At 37.6% G+C, this 21,260-nt stretch overlaps 1 protein-coding gene across 5 annotated transcripts in view; it reads right to left on the bottom strand.

Annotated features, from left to right (window-relative positions):
• Positions 1-21,260, bottom strand: part of MAP3K7 (mitogen-activated protein kinase kinase kinase 7) — a 58,522-nt gene that overhangs the window by 18,150 nt on the left and 19,112 nt on the right. For 3 of the 5 annotated variants that reach the window (XM_054021566.1, XM_054021567.1, XM_054021570.1), the window contains 6 exons: positions 19,000-19,128; positions 17,985-18,115; positions 16,403-16,484; positions 14,940-15,091; positions 9,390-9,549; positions 5,478-5,558 (listed from right to left, as the gene is read on the bottom strand). In XM_054021566.1, coding sequence (XP_053877541.1) covers positions 5,478-5,558; positions 9,390-9,549; positions 14,940-15,091; positions 16,403-16,484; positions 17,985-18,115; positions 19,000-19,128 — 735 coding nt within the window. The remainder of the gene's footprint in view (positions 1-5,477; positions 5,559-9,389; positions 9,550-14,939; positions 15,092-16,402; positions 16,485-17,984; positions 18,116-18,999; positions 19,129-21,260) is intronic. The other 2 variants (XM_054021568.1, XM_054021569.1) reach the window with 1 other exon arrangement.

Raw genomic sequence — 21,260 nt, 5'->3', positions numbered from 1 at the left:
CAAAAAAGTTGATGGAACGAAGAAATTTCTACCTTTCTCCTGCCTCTCTGCCCAAAAAATTCTCTCACACTTTCCCTGCGCATCAAAATCCACAAAACACATCCTACGCTCTTAAAAAAAAAAAAAATTATACAGTCTCCCTCTTAGCCTCTAAGGATATGTCCACACTATAGCTGGGAGGTGTGATTCCCTGTGTAGACTTGAACTAGCTCGAAAATAGCAGTGTGGATGTTGTGGTATTGGCAGTGTCTTGGGCTAGCCGTGCAAGTCCAAACCTGCCTGAACCCTTGGATCTGAGCTTGGGTGGCTAGCCCAAGCCACCGCCAATGCTGCGACGTCTATGCTGCAGTTTTTAGAATGTTAGCTCAAATCTGTCTATCTTCACCAGGAATCCCATCTCCAAGTTGCAGTGCAGACATACCCCCAAAGTCCACACACACGCAACTCAATTGCCCCTAATTAATATCTGCAGCTTCCCCTGGTTCTCTCTCTGCTCCAGCAACAACTCACACATATGTGCTGCCTCCTCTCCCCCACTGTCTTGCACAGGTAAATCCTCCCTACCCCCACACACTCTCCCTCTCTAACCTTCCCAAGGCTCTCTCACCCACCTCCTTCTGTCCTCCACGGAATCTCCCTCATGTTTTGTCCCCTACCAAGATTCTCTTCTTTCTCCAAGCTCTCTCCCTTTTCATTCTCCTTTAGCTTGGTTTTTAATTACACAAACACACACTATTTTTCCTCATTCAGTGCAGCATAGTCAGTGAATGAAGCAGAGGGTTACAAGAGAAAAAATGGTGTGTTCTTTTGAATTTTAAAGGTATGAATCTGGAATCCAGGAAAGGCTGGATTCTATTCCTGGATCTGCTACAGACTTCCCGTTATCATAGTTCATATAGACAAGAGGGCAGAAATAAGGTTGCACAGCCAACCTTATATCTAGCATTTCCTAACTTCTGATGCAACCTTAATGTTTTTAAGGTAGTTTTTTCCTGTATGCAATAGGTTATGTTAGCAGATCGTTGACAGCCTTTTTAACGCATAGGGTTTGGGGTTTGTTTAAATGGTAATGCGATTATATATTTTGCATAAGGCCAATATTAATTAATCTACACTACAAAGGAAACCACGCCACAAAACTTGGTTAACTTTTACATAAAGAGGAACTCCTCACTTCACTTGGAGTAAAAACCTGATTTTTGTAGAGCTTGAAGATTCAATGGCCAGGCACTTTCTCCTGAAAATATTCAGACACACACCCCTGACACCAGTAATATAAAATTATTTTAATTCAGGTGTTCCTCGGGGCACCTTTGCTGGCATGCCTTCTAAGTACAAAGAAGAGGAGTACCATAGATCTGTGGTAGTAGGATTCCTTTGCTGCATGCTTTTAGAAGGCATGTTCTGTCTCAAGGACCTTATCATATCCACAGAAATGGATTTTTCCCCCCCTGTCCTGTGTACCTCCTAAGATGCATCCCACTGCAGAAAATTATGCTTCCAACACGAAGTTTTCCATGTCAATCTAATTCATCGAGGCTTGAATGTTTACATTTCCTTCTTTAAAAAGGGAATAGTCATGAACATTTTTTAAAGGTAGCTGAAAAGAAAATACTACCCATGCTATTATAAAAGCCCTGATGTAATATTAATGAGGTATCTAATATTTTGGTTTGGTTAACTATTTCTTTTAAAACTAATCTATGCAAAAGATTTTGTTGAAGGTTATACCTCACCTGAAAAACTGTTAAAGCCAAGTCATTTGTAAATGAGAGGTACTGAAGGGGGAAAAAGCTGGACATTCTAATAAAAGGAATGCAAGTTTATAAAAGCATATTCTACGTTTGTATTAATTGTTGACTGTGTAATTCATCTCCAAATCACATTTAGCAGTGAGTGGTGTAATTTTAGTTGTGAACATTTGTTTTTTGGGTGTACCAAAAGTTAAAAGCTATTTAAACGGAAAAAGCATGGGGGTACTATTGATGACTATATAACAATGCTATCAGCTGATTGACAAAATGATGGAAATTGGCATAGCAGCCTCTAAAGCCTCTATGCCTTTCTACAGTTTTTCTACAGATATTCTGCAAAATATCAACTAACTCCCTTAAATCTCCATCCCCAAGTCTCACCTGTGATATACACAACATCAATGCTATACAGATCAGCAAAGCTCTGTATTTATTCTGTGCTGCAGTTATGTATTGAATTGACTTGGGACTTGACTAACTTCTTTGGGGTAGGGACTTTGTTGTTTGAGACATTATGCTTTACATGGCACTATGTAGCGTAGCCACTATTAAAAATTTAAAACTACAGAGTCTAGGTAAAATCAGCCTTATTGCAGTTATTTGTGACACTCCTATATTTGGAATATGGAATATAGTATGAAAACAGTGCTACTAATAGAGTGGTGATAATCAAGATTTTAAACTAAAGACCACAGTACTATAAATACAATAAGCCTCACTTTGGTAGTCCAGCATTTTTAGTTGATGTAACATACAGCCCAAAGCACATAAGGTATATGCATAAACAGTCTAATAAATGGAGTTGCCACTGCAAGAATATTGTAATGTAAACAGGATTTATCAGATACTTCCTGACTGACTAGCTTTTTAAAACTGGTTGCCTACTTATCTTGGTTATATTTTGTATTGTTGTTCAATACATACTTTAAAACACCTGGCTATTGATACTTTGGTGGGCCAGGCTTTTTTTTTTTCTTTTTTAACATGCTGGTTTGCAGTGTCTATGCTATATCTGCTGGAACTAAAAATAAGAAAGGTGTACTTTTGTATGTTCATATGGATACATACCTATAACAACCCTGGAAGATTAGCTACCAAACTGGAAATGAGTCTCGTAAATCCATTTGACTCTTTTTTGTTGTTGGTTTTTTTAAGCTTTGCACACTAATGGCAAACTCAAGTTTTATCCGTTTTAAATGTCAGGGTCTCAAATGAATAAGCATTATACTCATGCGGGGTATTTCAAAAAGTGTTTAGAAAGGATGGGAGTTTAGAAAATATATATCAAAGCTATTTATCTTGCAAACATACCACTTTTATTTAATGTAAATATGCAACAACTCAACTAAGCAGCCTGATCAGTCCATGAATGAGAGGCCTCCAAGGAAACACAGATATAAGAATTGGTGATTCACTAGGTAGCTCTTATACTAAGTCAGTACTCTCCCAGTTCCTTACAGAGCACATTTGTGATCTTTTGGATAAGATATAAAATGAAGTTCTTAACCACTTGTGGTCATTTGAAATCCTATAACACTTGAAGAGCAGGAGTGTTAGTCCTATTCTAGTTTGGGCAAAATACATTTGGTCTACATCAAATTCCTCTGAAAGTTTTATTTAAATAGGGTAGTCTTCACTTTGTCCCAAAGCATAGTAAAGTTTTGCTGTTATCTACCCTGAACAAGGCTGTATTTCAGTGGAAGAGATCTGTATATCTAATTTGCAAAGCTCTTTGGATAAAAAGTTATGATTATATGTAGTATATACAAAATGTCAGTCTATTATTAACGATCTCAGTAAATATCTCAACACTGGGGAAGTCTGAAACAAAATTGATATATTTTTTTAAAGGTGAAGTTAAATGAGAGGGAAGGCTTTCTGGAAAGGGAAAGTGAGGGGGTAAAAACAATAAAAGCATGTTGGGGCTGCCATCTTGAGGGCTTTAGAGGAAAACCTGGCTGCACTGTAACAGTTTGCAACCCAATATACTGCTTATAGATGACAACACTGAGTCTGAACTAGAGCTGGGAAAAATGTTCAGTGAATAGTTTATTTACTGATAAATGCAGTTTTGGGTGACTTGAAACTAATTTGTGTTGAGTTTGTCAAAAATAGTTTTAACTGAAACAAAAATTTGAAATGTTCTGTTCGGTAATATTGAAACTAAATGGTTTGTTTCAACATTACCATAACATTTTTGGGCTGGTGTCACGAAAGTGCCAGAGGTGGTGGCCTCAGCAGGTTCAATTACCCCTCTGCCTGCTGTGGAGAAGGGATCTGAACATGGATCTCCCACATTGCAAGAGAGGTGCCCTGAACATCAGGAAATGGGATATCCTGATGTGGGTTTCAATCTAGTTTGCTGAAGCTGTTCCATGAAATATAAAGAAAAAAAACCAGTCGTTGGAGCAGGGTCTTGAACTTGCATCTCCCACATCCTATGTAAATGCCCTAACCACTGGACTAGAGTTATTCTTGCTCTCTGGCCCAATGACTAGTCATTGTCATTCATAGTGGCTATTCAGTCATTGTCTGGCTATACCGAAAAAAGGACGGGAGATATTTGACATAGGTTTAATCAGGCCGCAACTTTATCATCAGATGTCTGGGACTACCCGGCAGATAAAAGTGTACAGTGCAGGTAACCCCATGTTTATTCTGTAATTACCCAGGGGGCTTTTACCAGCTCCCCCTCTTTTTCCATCCAGGTCCCTCCAGCAAATCCATTGCCGGGACCATACCATCTACCTCCTGTCATAGGAGGATTAAGGTGGGCTACAAGAATGGGAGTCTCCAACTGACCCCCCGTTCGTTCCTTTAACAAAACACCTCTTTTAAGTTCTTTTCCAAGCCATTTATCTGGTCACTGTATACCTTTCCTATGGAGTACCTGCACTGGTCATCCACCCTACACTTAATGAGTTGGGAGATGCAGCCTACCGCCCTTTATGCCATGCATGAACAGAGCCCTTCCTGAACCCACTGTGGGGGAGGGGAGGGGAAGGGAAAAATCCCTTCCCAACTCCCCTAAAAAAGGGGCGGCTAGCGTAATAACCACAGCAGGTCTTGACCAAACCTGGAATTTAACCACCTAAAATGGAGTGAGGGTGGGTCCTGCCTCAGCCTGCTCCATGTAAAAGGGAGGCTTCAGGCACAGAGCTACCACTTGTAAACCTTGCATTCCCAGGGGATGGGTCAGTGACTACGCTGACCCTTTTGTAGCAGTTTTCATCCCCCCCCATCCTTAAAACACTGTTCCTTTCATTTGGTCAGCCAGCCAAAAACACCCCCCACTCCCCGCTTAAAAGTGCAGTGTGGTCATTCATGAGGACACTGAATAGCTATTGGACCAGAGTGTGACAATGACTCTACAGTGTGGTGGGTAAGGCACTCACTCACCTAGGATATGGGAGACAAGTTCAAATCCCTGCTCCAATGACTATACATATGTGTGTACATGTATATATAAAATACTGCACATACAGGATTTCTCTGCAATTTTGCTTCATATGTGAGATAAGTCTTTAGTACCAAGCTTTTTTTTTTTTTTTTTTTTTTTTTTTTAAAACAAGGACATCATGAAAAATCTTATTGGATGGTCTCCATCTGCATCCTATCTGAACTGGAGCAAAAAGTATTTTTATTTTTTTATTTTTTTTTTAAATAATGTGATCATTATTCCAGCATCTTAGTCAATAGACCCGCTCACATGGTCTGTGATACCTGGTATGATGATTGCAGGGACATCCAGAATGTTGCCAAATGAAGCAGTTTTACGATGGCCCCGTTTAGGCTTGGAATAGGCTGAAAAAATACACATACACAATACACATGCAAACAGCTACAATGGTAACACAGCAAATTATTAAATACATAACACTGCAATTCTCATATATTGTTAAACTAAAGTACATGCAAAACATGTCACACAGAATAAACTGCACAGCTTTCTATTCATGCTTAAAATAGTAAAGAAATTGTTAAAAGCAAAACAGAACTAGCTGTCAATACAACAATTAGCTGTCGTTAGCAACACAAAACTCAACAGACAAAGCAGCATGGCAATGAGGAAGGGAAAAGTGCAACCATCGGAATGGAAGACAAATATTGACTTATTCCAGATCACCTGCATATTACTAATAAATGTATTTCCTTAATTGTTTTAAGTTATATAATACTTCCTCCATGGTTTTATTCTAGTCTCAGGCTAACATTGTTTATAAATAAGTTTACATTTTCATGTTGGATGCTTTCATTTTCTTTAATTGACATCTCCTGTAAAGTGAAATCCAATCAATGTCCAAGATAAGCTCACTTTAATATTACAAAATTTGAAGAATTGCTTCAAGCGCTGGTGAGGTGCCCTCTGATTAAATGCTTGCTGTTTTGTAAATACTTCAGAATTAAGCATCCCATTCATGCAACTATTGAAAACAAAACCAGCCCTCCCCCCCCCCCCCATATTTGTTAAAGTGGAATTTGTATCTATTCTAAATCACATCAAACACCATAAAACGAACTTACAAAAGTTCATTTTGCCACATGTGGTAAGAGGAAGCGGTGGTAAAATAAAGGTCTGTAGTTTAAAGATTACGTTTCATTTGAAATAGATTTGTGAATGCAGTTCCCAAAGGAAAACTGCTCTGGCATGTTTACCTGAAAGAACTCTCAGTGACTGACATAAATGTGCATTGCCTGAATTGTTTCTATGGCCAGTCTAATAATAGCTGGAACAAGAGGATTAGGTAATTCTTAAAATATTTTGATTTATTTATTCTTGACAATAGCCTTATCCTCACATAGCAACAAAATTTCTTTAGATCACAGTATGTTGTTCTCTGTAACAGTTAATGAGACTAAGAAACCACCATTGCTTTTGCTGTTTCCAATTTAAGTCACAAAAACCTGCTTAGATTAACGTAGCCTGATTTCTACTAGTTTGCCACTGCCTGAAATGAACTCTGTTCCTTTATACTTGTCCCATTCAAATCAACTATCTTTAGTTAGAAGAAGGAATAAAAAAAAACAGCTATAGCAAAATCTCAGAACAACGTACTTGGATATAATTACTGGCAATACTTAAAAGAATCTAGTTAAGGAAGGTAGATTGGGCTGATTCCAAACTCTCACTGGGTGGTCAAATGAGTTACATTTGTTCTGTACCAATGAGAGATTTGAATGAGGCCCAGAATATTAAAATAAATCAGAACACCACAGACTATTGTTGGGTAAGGACACAATTGCCTTGTGGTGGCTAGACCCTTGATGAATACATATCTGAACAATATAGGGGCGATGGCTATCAAGAAGTAATTGCAGTCAACTAGTTATAAAAGAGTAATAAAACAAAAACAAAACAGTAATCCATTCTGGATTGATACTATAATGTTCTAATGAGATTGTAAACTCATTAGGACAGGGACTATGTCATCCCACAATAGGCCTTTAGACATTACCAAAGTAAAAAAACTCTTATTCAACTCAGAGAGAAAAAAAAAAAAAAAAAAAAAAAAAAAGACAGTTTAATAGTCATAGTGCACAAGAGAGTCAGAACACGTAGTATATTCCAATATGTGAAAAAGTGATTACTACAAAATGTTCAGAGTGATGGAAAAATATTGGCTCAACTAGATAAGGTCTGACTAACAGTGGTAGTTATTGTGTCTGGATTCTGTAAATTTAAGGATGTAGATCAATAAAAAGGATCATTTAAAATTATGAAACAAGTTAATAAACAGTGAAAATGGGGACTAGAAAGCAGTTTTTGCCTGCCACATATAATGTTTTGTTAATTTGCTTATTGGGAAAACAAATACGCACTCACTCTGCTTTCACCATAAAATTATGCATTTAATATGGCTAGTATCCTAAACTTCATCTTACATCAATGATCCACCATGTAAATAAATGAGCAGCTTTTGCAACCTGGCAAAATACGTGTAGCTAAAATTCTTTACAAAGAAATCCAAGTTCCGCTTCTCTGGGGAGAAATCGGAGGGTTATATTTATATCTGATCTTTCCAACAACGTAACTAAATTACTACTTTGCACCTATTTTCTGTCAAAACTTGTTTTTCAATATATTGGTGGAAATAATACTGCTTTTAAACCCACCTCCTGCATTTTAAAATAGTTTGAATGTAGTTTTGAATGGAATGGAATTCAAATAAAAAAAAAAATGACAATGGACGGAGAATAACACTCAGAAGCAAAGAGAAACTTGTATTAACGAAACAAGGCTCATACCAAAGAATCACCAATTTATGTAATACAAGGAAAATCTAATCTAGCCATTTTAAAGGCAATCAAAAGTAATCTTTTCTGTAATCTCAAACTACACACATTTAAAAAAAAACTCCTCTCAGATCTGAGTGCACAAAGGTGAAAGGAGCTGGTCTCTTCATATCTAGACTTGGCAGGATGATTTAAATGGATAGAGGTCGGTAAATGTCGATTACAGCTGATACTGATGGATATTTTCCTCAGTTTTAGTGTAACCGTTGGACCAAGTACAGCTTCTCATACACACTTTGTGCCTGCAGGAATTGACCTCAGTGGCACAACAGCAGCACAGAGAGGTCGCTGCAGCCCTGCTGTCATGGGAGGGAGCGAGTGGGGTCGTGACAGTAGAACTGCAGAGGGCTCCCCTGTAAGGATGTGGTGCCAGTGACACTGGATCCTTGCAGACTGTGGTCCATGTGGGGTAGAGTGGAGACCCCCATGGCCAGGACTGCAAGGAGGAGGAAGAGGACAAGCCCCCGGACAGGGAGGAAGCTACCTTGCTGCTGAATGTCTGTCCTTAGGTAGGAACCATTTGGCAGCGGGGTAACCTCCCTCAGGGAACCCTCCTTCCCACAGTCCTGATGAGGCGCTCTCTGCTTTGCCTGGCTAGGACCACAACTTTCCTTGCACCTTGGGCCTGCAGGGATTGGGTGTCACTGGCCCTTCAGCAGTGTAGGAAGCCCTTTGCAGCCCTACTGTCACAGCCATGTTCTTTCACCAGCTGGGAGTGCAAGGGGTCTCTGCTCAGGCTCACCAGGACTGTAGTCTTCCCTGCACCTTATGCCTGCAGAAGCTGGGTGTCACCGGCTCCACAGCCGTGCTGGGAATCCTCTGCAGCTCGGCGCTCATGACCTTGCTCACCCACCCACCAGCCAGGAGCACAGGGGCCATTGCTGAGCAAGAGCTATTCAGCACCAGGGTGGCCTCCCCGACAGCTTTGTCTTCTTCCTGAGAGCCCTGTCCCAGTGCAGCAGAGACCCCTGGCCAGGACCACAGCCTCATCTGCACCATGTACTACAGAGTCTTGGGCCCCTTGGCCATGCAGGGAGCCCCCTGCAATTCTCTTTTCAGCACTGCCCTAACTCCAACCTGCCCTTAAATTCCTGCAACTATAAAACTAAATATAGTTAAAAATAGAATAAAAAATAATTTAAAAAAAAAATGTACAATTGTCAAAATTACACACACACACAAAAATTCTGCCAAGCCTATTCATATAAATTCTTAAAAAATAATGGACAAGTTAATAATAAAGAATCCATGCCCAGTTAAGAGTTATCTCACAGGGCTCATCTTATTAAAAGTAGCTCCTTTCACCTTTCTCTGCCCCCTAACTTTATTATTTATTTTTACCTATGGTAGCGGTAATTCTTGCTTCTATTTCAGACATGTCAGCACTCATCCTCTTGCCTTCTCCTGAAAGGAGAGTTGACTGTGGTCGTCCACGAACATCTGATAAACTTTCCACGCTGCTCCCGCGAGATGGAGGTAAACTCAAACGGCCAGGGTCACCCTGTTAAAACAGTGTTACATTTTCAATAGGGCTGGCAAGTGATTAAAAAAATCATGTTAATCGTGCTGTTAAACAATAGAATACATTTAATTTAAATATTTTAGATGTTTTCTACATTTTCAATTATAAAACAGAATAAAAAGCGTACAGTGCTCACTTTATATTATTTTTATTACAAATATTTGCACTGTAAAAATGATAAAAGAAATAGTATTTTTCAATTCACCTAGTACTGTAGTGCAATCTCTATCATGAACGTTGAAATTACAAGTGTAGTATTAGGTACAAAAAATAACTGCATTAAAAAATAAAACCATGTAAAACTTTAGAGCCTACAAGTCCACTCAGTCCTACTACTTCTTCAGTCAATCGCTCAGACAAACAAGTTTCTTTACATAAAATGACAAAATTAGAAAGGTCAAGGCACAAAACGAGATCAAACTAGCTAGAAACATACAGGGTAACAAGAAAACATTCTACAAATACATTAGAAACAAGAGGAAGACCAAGGACAAGGTAGGCCCGTTAATCAATGAGGGGGGGAAAATAACAGGAAATGTGGAAATGGCAGAGGTGCTTAATGACTTCTTTGTTTCAGTTTTCACCAAGAAGGTTGGTGGTGATTGGATGTCTAACATAGTGAATGTCAGTGAAAATGAGGTAAGATCAGAGGCTAAAATAGGAAAAGAGCAAATTAAAAATTACTTAAACAAGTTTAGATGTCTTCAAGTCACCAGGGCCTGATGAAATGCCTCCTAGAATACTCAAAGAGTTGACTGGGGAGATATCTGAGCCATTAGCAATTATCTTTGAAAAGTCATGGAAGATGGGAGAGATTCCAAAAGACTGGAAAAGAGCAAATATAGTGCCAATCTATAAAAAGGGAAATAAGGACAACCCAGGGAATTACAAACCAGTCAGCTTAACTTCTGTACCCAGAAAGATAATGGAGCAAATAATTAAGCAATTTGCAAACATCTAGAAGATAATAAGGTGATAAGTAACAGTCAGCATGGATTTGTCAAAAACAAATCATGTCAAGTCAACCGGATAGCTTTTTTTGACAGGGTAACAAGCCTTGTGGATAGAAGGGAAGTGGTAGACGTGGTATATCTTGACTTTAGTAAAGCTTTTGATACTGTCTCGCATGATTGTCTCAAACAAACTAGGGAAATGTAACCTAGATGGAGCTACAATAAGGTGGGTGCAAAACTGTTTGGAAAACTGTTCCCAGAGAGTATTTATCAGTGGTTCAGAGTCATGCTGGAACAGTATAACAAGGGGGGTCCTGCAGGGATCAGTTCTCGGTCCGGTTCTGTTCAATATTTAGATAATGGCATAGAGCAGACTTAAAGTTTGCAGACGATAGCAAGCTGGGAGGAGTTGCAAGTGCTTTGGAGAATAGGATTATATTTCAAAATGATCTGGATAAACTGCAGAAATGGTCTGAAGTAAATAGGATGAAATTCAATAAGGATAAATGCAAAGTACTCCATTTAGGAAGGAACAATCATTTCCCATTTTGTATGTGTGCAACTAACTGCCTAGGAAGGAGTACTGTGGAAAGAGATCTGGGGGTCATAGCGGATCATAAGCTAAATGAGTCAACAGTGTAATGCTGTTGCAAAAAAAAGCAAACATTCTGGGATGTACTAGCAGGAGTGTTGTAAGAAAGACATGAGAAGTAATTCTTCTGCTCTACTCCGCGCTGATTAGGCCTCAACTACAGTATTGTGTTCAGTTCTGGGCGCCATATTTCAGGAAAGATGTGGACAAATTGGAGACTCCAGAAAAAAGCGACAGAAATGATTAAAGGTCTAGAAAACAAGACCTGTGAGGGAAGACTGAAAAAATTGGGTTTGTTTAGTCTGGAAAAGAGAAGACTGAGAAGGGACATGACAACAGTTTTCAAGTATGTTGTTACAAAGAGGAGGAAGAAAAATTGTTTTTCTTAACCTCTGAGGATAGGACAAGAAGCAAAGGGCTTAAATTGCAGCAAGGGAGGTTTAGGTTGGACATTAGGAAAAACTTCCTGTCAGGGTGGTTAAGCATTGGAATAAATTGCCTAGGGAGGTTGTGGAGTCTCCGTCATTGGAGATTTTTAAGAGCAGGTTAGACAAACACCTGTCAGGAATAATACTTGGTCCTGCCATGAGTGCAGAGGACTGGACTAGATGACCTCTCGAGGTCCCTTCCAGTTCTATGATTCTATTCTATGATTCGCAGGAGATAATGGTGCCCACTTCTTGTTTACTGAAAGTGAGAACAGGCGTTCGTATGGCACTGTTGTAGCCGGCATAGCAAGATATTTATGTGCTAGATGTGCTAAAGATTCCTATGTCCCTTTATGCTTCAACCACCATACCAGAGGACATGCGTCCATGCTGATGATAGGTTCTGCTCGATAAAGACCCAAAGCAGTGCAGACCAATGCATGTTCATTTTCATCATCTGAGTCAGATGCCATCAGCAGAAGTTTGATTTTTTTTTTTTTTTTTTTTTGGTGGTTCGGGCTCTGTAGTTTCCGCATCGGAGTGTTACTCTTTTAAGACTTCTGAAAGCGTGCTCCCTATCTCATCCCTCTCAGATTTTGGAAGGCCCTTCAGATTCTTAAACCTTGGGTTGAGTGCTGTAGCTGTCTTTAGAAATCTGACATTGGTACCTTCTTTGCCTTTTGCAGTGAAAGTGTTCTTAAAACAAACAAACAACGAATTGCTATAATATGAAATATATGGCAGAATGTAGGTAAAACAGAGCAGGAGACATGCAATTCTCTCCCAAGGAATTCAGTCAAAAATTTAAACACCACATTTTTTAAATTGGCATGGAAGCATGTCCTCTGGAATGGTGGCTGAAGCACAAAGGAGCATCCTTTGTTTAGTATATCTGGCACATAAATACTTTGCAATCCAGATTACAAAAGTGCCATGTGAATGCCTGTTCTCTCTTTTGGGTGACATTGTTTTAATAAGAAGCAGGCAGCATTATCTCCCATAAAGGTAAACAAACTTGTTTGTCTTAGGGTACGTCTATACTTACCTGCTGGTTCGGCGGCAAGCAATTGATCTTCTGGGATCGATTTATCGCGTCTTGTCTAGAGGCGATAAATCGATCCCGGAAGTGCTCGCCGTCGATGCCGGTAATCCTGCTCCGCAAGAGGAGTAGGCGGAGTCAACGGGGGAGCCTGCCTGCGTGTGGACCCGCGGTAAGTACCTTTAAGTTCGAACTAAGATACTTCGACTTCAGCTACGTTATTCACGTAGCTGAAGTTGCGTATCTTAGTTGGAACTGGGGGCTTAGTGTGGACCAGCCCTTAGCGATTGGCTCTGAAGTAGGACTGAGTGGACTTACAGGGTCTAAAGTTTTACATTGTTTTGTTTTTGAGTGCAGTTATGTAACAAAAAAGTCTACATTTGTAAGTTGCACTTTCACGATAGACTGCACTACAGAACTTGTATGAGATAAACTGAAAAATACAATTTCAATTTCGTTTATCATTTTTACAGTGCAAATATTTGTAATAAAAATAAAGTGAGCACTGTACACTTTATATTCTGTATTGCAACTGAAAACAATATAATATTGAAAATATTGAAAATACAGAAAACCATCCAAACTATTTAATAAATTTCAATATTCTATTTTTTAACAGTGCGATTAAAACTAATTGATCATGATTGATTTTTTTAAATCAAGATTAATTTTTTGAGTTACTTGAGTGAGTTAACTGTGATTAATCGACAGCCCTAATTTTAAAATAAGTGTTTCTCCAGAAGACTTAACAAGTGACTTCTGAGCTTACACCTGTATTCAGAAATCAGCAGTTAACAACAGTGATAAGAGAAATATTCCCAGTATATTTTAGTAAATACTTATAATGTGGTATTTTTAATTAAATTGTATTTTTAAACAAAAATTGTATAACCAATAATTATAGTATACACAGACAGCACCATATATGTTGTGATTTTGAAAAGCACTCAGCATTGGCCTAACTCCGCACTCACTAAAGTCTTCTGATTGAAGATTTACAGTAGAACCTCAAAGTTACAAAACAGCAGAGTTATGAACTGACCAGTTGACCAGATACTTTATTTGGAACAGGAAATGCACAATCAGGCAGGAGCAGACACAAAAATGCAAATACAGTTCTGTGTTAAATGTAAACTACTAAAAAAAAGGGAAAGCAGCATTTTTGTTCTGCATAGTAAATTTTCCAAGCTGTATTAACTCAATGTTCAGTTGTAAAGTTTTGAAAGAGCAACTATAACATTTTGTTCAGTTATGAACATTTCAGGAGTTACAAACAACCTCCATTCCCGAGGTGTTTGTAACTCTGAGGTTGTACTTTAGCTCTATTTTTCCATTGTAATATAAACTGTGGATATATTTTCATTATTCAAATACATGTCTACTTTTTTTTTTTTTTTGATTCATACCAATCCCTTGGTCTCAATGTCTTCTTGTAGCAATGAGTTCCACATGTCACTTACATACTGTTTATAAAGCATTTCCTTTCATCAATTTTAAATTTGCTGACTGAAGCTTTCACTGAATGTGTACTATGAGAAAGGATAAATAGGAGCTCTCTGATTTATCTTCTTAGTATCACTTCTGATTTGGTATACCTCTCATGTTACCTTATTCCTCTCCTCCCTAAACTAAGAAATCCCAATCTCTCATTGGTTCTGAAAGGAAAAAAGACAGACACTAGTGTGCCTCCATGCTTAGCTATGTATATGATGTATTTTGTCTTCCCCTTCCCCCCCCGAAGGAAGTCTCCTTTTGCTCTTAATTTCACCTTGACTTTCTCATCTTCTCTCTTTTTCTGCTCCCCTGCACATGCTGCTTTGCTCCTGCTCCTTCTACTCCTTCCCCGCTACCATGGTCATGCTAGCTAGCCGGCTGGCTGCCATTGTACTCTACTCTCCCACCGCCCGCACTCGTATACCTTCTTGAGGAATCTCTTGGCTCTTCTCTCAGTGGTGGCCAACAACCCTGAAGGGGGCAACTGTTTACATTCCTTTCTACCTCCCCTTTGCACCACTGGGTCCTATGGAGACACCTAGACATGCTCCTTATTTCTATCTGCTTTTACAGATAAGCCTCACCACTAAAGAATTTTTTTGTAAAAGCAGCTGTAAATGGGGAGTCAGCATCATATGTTCTCCATGGACCATCAGTAAGTGCAGAGTGGACCATAGATTTAGAGATGCTGATGTACTACATTATCCTTGGGGTTACTTACTTACCGCCCTTTATTGAATAGAAAAGCTTATTGTTATGAAAAAAACTCCTGTATTTTAGAGCAGTGTGGTTTTAATATAGTGATTTTATCCATCTAATGGCAATTTCATCATTAAGGCACAAGATTTTTTTCACTTGCTTACCGACTGCTTCGCTGAATTTTTCATTTGCTGTGCCAGTTTTGATTCTAAGCGTTTAATGGTATCATTGGTAGCAGTTCCTTGAAAGTCACTTGGTTCCATGTTAGCATCACTCTTGTTGCTGGTGTTTGTAGAAGTCATGTCCATGAACGAGCCTATTTAAAAGCCCGCCCCCCAAAATAAACATTTTTTCTATTTAAATCACTTCTTTGAAAACATTAAATCAAACTGAAATTCTTTAGCTATCCATTCTTATTACTTTAAAGTAAATTTTTAAAACATTTGATAAAGGAAACTGCAGCACTGCAGTTTAAAAAACAAAAACAAAACCAACCTCTTAAGAATATAGCTCAAAAGCAAAAAATTCATAACAAAATATTTTTCCTTGCTTGAACAGCAAGTTTACCCTGATCTTGAAGTCAAGCTTTAGCTATTAATCTCAAATCATTAACAAAAATCTCGGATTATGAACACGATTGGTAGTTTTTCTCCTAAAATCCATCATGAAACTTACTGTATAATGAAAATTTAAGTATGCTTATCCTATAAATATAACACTGATTTACAAATTGCAAGTAATAGATTTAAAACTTTATTTTCTTAAGTATGCTAAACATGTTTCATGTAGTCTGGCTAGAGAAGACCATCAAGTATATAACAGAGTTGATGGGATTTTGCAATAAAATGTACAGGTGAATTCAAAAGTACCTTATGTCCAAAATATTCTGTGTGCAAGAGAGAAATTTAGAGTTTGGGGCAGAGAGAAGAAGGCGGGTATGGACCACTGTAGTTGTTAAGTTACAAGAACCCAAGGGAATGAGGAAAACAGGGCAAAATTTCAGAAAGGGAGCATTTACATTTTTTCCCCCCATGCAAAATGCTGTGGGTCTGAGTGATCACCAGTTTTGTGCACCAGGAAAGAATTTCTCTCAAGACAAGATTGGTAGAATGTCTGGTGGGTATTTTTACCTTCCTCATGGCACCCTGAGGGCCCCTTTTTTAAGTTAATAGGAGGTAAAGAAAAGTTGTAAGTTTAATCAGTGGAATCTGTAATTTCATCAAAATTTGATGAGGGTGTGTCCAGTGCAGAAGAGAGGCTCAAAGGGATCAGCTGAGAGGGGCAAACATGAGTAAGATCTGAGAGATGGCTATTGGACCCTAATAACCTGCAGGAAAAAAGGGAGACCCTAAGTCTTTGCAGACTGAATTTTCCTTCATGTTACCACCCTCATTCTCCATTGTGGGAGGAGAGCAAAGGGATTCAGAGATTGGCTGAACCCTAGGGATTAGGCTGAAGGAAGGAAGACTTGAATATTTGTTATGAGGCCCTTTACCACAGCATTGAACCAGGCATTTAGGAAGGGGTTTCAGGCTGCACTTTATAATACATTCCTGGATCTGTTTCATTTCCCTGCTTATCCTGTTTAAAAAGTGTGGGTTTTATTCTTATATTTATACAATCATACCTGTACTAGTGGCAGAGTTGCTCTGGCCTTCATCTGAATACTGACAAGGATACTGCAGAGGTTCATCAGCTCCTGGAAAGTACTGTGTAGAGAGTAAATTGTTATGTATTAACATAATTAATGCTTTCAAAGTACATAAAGCAGCAATAGAGGTAGCATACACCTCAACAGATCCTAGTTCTTTGAATAAATGCAGAGGGGAAAAAAAAAGAATTTGAGAATGCTATGCTGTTTAACTGCAGAACCATCTGCAACAACTCAAGTCTTGCTTTTTCAGTAACACTCCTTCCTCACACCTCCCAAAAACAAAGCACACAAACCTATTTTTATTAAGTGCCTTCAGATTTGTTATGCTGCATTTTTCTTAAAATACATAATGGAAGCCACTTACAATAGCGTAAATCAGGCAAGGTACAGTTTAATTCAGCATAAGGATGGGATGATACACATTCTGTTCTAGTGGATATTAGGGAGTTTTGTCAGGGAAAGTAAGTTAGCAGTTAAGAAGAGAGCGGATGGAAAATGGAACCACATATTGAGAATAAACCCTCTATGGCTTAATGGCACAAGCCATTCAAACACTCTTTTTGTTTAGCTTATTTAGACACCTGGTAGTGCTCACTACCTAAAAAATGGCTAAATTTCTGTGAACTTGATCACCAATATGACTAATACAAACAAATCTGTTGGGGATAATAATAGAAATTTTAAAATAGTTTTTATTTGCAATTATTTTTGTTCACTTGCATTCAGCATAAAGATATTCAGATTGGCACATGTCTGAATAATACATGTGCTACCTCTATGAAGAACATTTTGTTTGGTTTAGCTAATGTATTTTGATTGATTTGTATTTCTGAAATTTAGCAAAACAAATAAATACTGTTATTCTTCAGGATCAGATTTCTGAAGGAAATTAAGTTGAATTAGCAGTGATACTGATGAAGATAGGTAATACACCCTTAGATAGATTCTGTTCCTGAAGTTTGCAAAGTTACCATGCAAGTGCCTATTTTTTCCTTAAAGCAGTGGTCTAAAAGTGGGGTGCGGCAGGAAGAGTGCTTTTGGGGGGTGGGGATGGGCGCTTTGGCAGTCCGAGCGGCTTTTTTTTTTTTTTTTCCCCAGCAAAAATGGTAGAGCCGGCACGGCAGGGGGTGCATGTTCAAAAATTTTTTTACTGATAGGGGTGCGCGCTCAAAAACGCTTGGAGACCACTGCCTTAAAGGAGCCAATGAAGGTCCTGAAACTACAGAGCATTATCAACATCTCAATGCTCATAAAAATGGCAGAGAAACTAAAATAGTAAAATACTTGAGTAACTATAACTTTGTAAGGTCAAACCAGAACATCTGCAAAAAACCTCACATGATCCTACAGCCTGTAACAGTTTTTAAGAGTCTTTTCAGCAAGTCGTGTGGTATAAGCGTTGAGGAAAAATCTTTAGGGACTGGAGATACAACTTAGAACAACAGATACAACACTGGGCTCATGGAAGGCAGACCTTCAAAAGCCAATACTACAACATAACCCGTTTAAATAATTTACAGATTAAAAAAAAAAAAAAAAAAAAAAAAAGCTATACCCGCATCAAATGTGTCATTATTTTGACAATTTCTTCCATGGAAGGTCGTTGTGAAGGATCCTTAGACCAACAACGAGTCATTAAACTCTCAATAGGTTTAGGTAAATTTTTGATCAGCGGTGGCCGAGTACCTATAATTAAAGTTAAACAAATCTTAATTTATATATCAAATTATTCTTGAAAATTCTGTCATTGCCTGAATTTTTTAAACAACTTATTTCGCTAATTAAACAAACTCATTAAAGATGCATGGTAACTATCTATTGTGTTGAGAAAACCAACCTCCATTTAATAAAAAAAAAAAAAAAAGATACAGGGAAACAATGAGACAATACTGGTCATCATGATAGCCAGTGATTTCAGTACAACAGTAGTCTAGCTGTTGTCAGGTTTTTTTTTATAGGTCTCACAGAAAAGCAGAGTTTTAAGGAGAAAAATGAGTTAGCTTAGTGGATCTCTACAGGGAATGTCTCCTAGATAAATGGCTGGTTTTTCAGAAGTGATGAGCAACAAGATCTCCTAATAACGTAATCAAATAAGCATTTTTTAAAAACCAAGCCAATTATTTAGCACTTAGGACACAAACTTTGGGTGTTCTGGTTTGAAAATCTTAGCTAGCGTTACATTCAACTTCAATTTTGGCCATTTTATTTTTTGGAGACAGGTGATCTGTATCTCACTTACTGCTCACTCAGGATGAACGGAATACTTCACTATCACAACAAAAATAAATTGATGGTTGTTCTCCCTACTAATTCATACATCATAATTACATGTAGCACTGTCAGTAAGCACAGTCTAACAGACAAGAAAGAGAACCAAAAATGAACTTGGTCAGAAGCAAGAGTGCTTAAGTATTAATTATTAATGACAACACAATCTACAGTGAGATATCAAACTGCCACCTACTGAATAATGAATAATTTTGCAAAGATGAAATAATTAATAGTGTTACATCTCAAATATACAATTTAACTTTAAATGCACCAAAATGAAAAAAAAAAATTCAACTCACCATTGTGAACTGCCCACATTATGCGGAAAGCAGGACCACCAATCTCATCAAAAGGTTTCCTACGGGTGATCACTTCCCAAAGAATAATACCCCAACTGAATACATCACATTTTTCACTGTAATTGCTACCTGGAAAAAAAAACAAAAAAACATCAATATAATTTGTCTTTCCTACATGATATGTGCCTACAAGTTTAGAGAACTAGCTATGTATGGTTCAGTTTTCCTTCAGAGTAGAATATCTTTTTGTTTTTCACAGAGAGAAAACAGCAGTCATAAGTCCATTCGACACCAATTTTTTAAAAACTTCTAATTTACCCAGAGTAAATCTGAAAAAAACATTTATAGAAAACATTTGTGTCAAGGTTTTAAAAACCCTTTTGCTATTATTGCCAATATGTTTAACTAAGAGCTCTCTTTTTTGCAAACTAGTTCCTTCATAAAACTTATAAAACACATAATGCTTAGGACAGTCTTGTTCTGAAATATCAAATGTGATTTTACTATGATCATCACTCTCTCAAATTCAGCAGTCAAAATGACAATGAAATAATATCTGTGCCTCCTTTAAATCTTTCTCCTAAATTCACTTCTTCCATGATGGCCACAGTAAACTGGTCATCATTCACCATCTTCTATCATTTTTATATTTAAAAACAAGATGTCCTTAAAAGAACCAGCAAGATGTTCCCTTGCCTATACTAAGTAACCATGTGATCATATCACTGTACTTCTGTTTTCATCACCCCAATGCCTCCCTGTTTATTATCCTCACTCATTTTGTCGTGCCTAAAGTTTAGTTTCAAGTTCTTTGGTGCTGGGATTGAGCCTTTCTAGGTGTCTCATGAAGCATACAGCAGACGTTGGGTAATATAAAATAATGAATAATAATAAAGCTCAGAGAGGGAGACGAGAGACTATAAAAGGATAAATACTTTGTTAATTAGAGAAACCCATGAATGTCTTAAATAGACATGAATGATAAACAAATTCAAAATATAAAGTACGTAAATAACAATCAGCACTATGAATTTATCCTTTCTGGTCAATATCTGAAACAAGAATGACATTAACTACCTAATAAAGAGTCTGTTCTGTTTTCTCAGGAAACATATGGAAAAACAATCTAATAATTTAAAGAGACAATTCCTATATAAAGAAATTCTGTCTAGAAGACACCATGTGACATAGGATAGTGACATACATGCTGCACTACAGCTTGCACAGCTATTTTACTTCTGGAGACATGTACATTTACTTTAGAATGACATTTATTCTTCCAAATAATAAAAAGGCACGTATATAAAACTCTAGGAGCCCGGACACATTTAATATTGCAATAAAACCCCAGCAGCATTGAAGTAATTATTTCACAAGGAATTCTGACAGACTGCCATTTACAAAATAAAAGCCTCTTTCTACTCTTATCATTCTGATAAGAATACCTTCAGTTTTCTCCAAAGACCTATCAAACAGATATGAGAAAATTTAGATATTGTTGAGTTAGATGCAGATTGGCTTACGTTTTGTTCTGATTTTATTGTTGATATCTGAGGTAGTATTTAATGCATATAAATTGTTAAAAATTAAACATTTTAACATTGGTTTAATAAAGTTGAATGACCTTTGTATTTCAATATATTAATTTGAAATTTTACATTCCACCATTTTCAGACATAAGGTATTCAATCATTTTGTGTAATGTGTTTCAATGGTGCCAATACAAATTTTGGGAAACAAAAATATATAAAAATTGCTGTATAAAAGGCTTGCTGCAGTACTAAAAGCAGGAAATTTAGAATTGAAATTTTACATGTTCCTACTTAGTTGAATTTATGGACTGGAGAGTCACTAAGAAGTGGATGACTTAGCATTTGCACTGGAATTCCTAGTAACAGCAAGGCTTTTAAATGTAGCCCTTAATCCAATTTAAAAATCAGGATTTTCTTTGGGGTTATTTTTCTTTTTTAAAATCAGATCTTCAACTTTTTTTTTTTTTAAAAAGGAAAAGAAACTAACTTCTAGTGGTAAATGAACGCTAAGAATAAGTTTTGGCCAATATCTGAAGTGAACAAGGAGGTATGCCCAGGGCAGATTCTGGTAAACTGATACCTGTAGCACAGAAACTGACATAAAATTGCCAGTTTTAGGAGAGAGATTAAGGACTGAATGACTATGGTGATTTAACTAGAGGCCTAATCTATACTTAAAATTTAGGTTGACATAGCTACATTGGTCAGGGGTGTTAAACTGATCCCGGA

Source organism: Malaclemys terrapin, chromosome 3 (genome assembly GCF_027887155.1).
Source record: "Malaclemys terrapin pileata isolate rMalTer1 chromosome 3, rMalTer1.hap1, whole genome shotgun sequence".
NCBI lineage: Eukaryota > Metazoa > Chordata > Testudines > Emydidae > Malaclemys > Malaclemys terrapin.
Note: the sequence above shows the minus strand (reverse complement) of the source record. Positions and strands in the feature narration are given on the sequence as shown.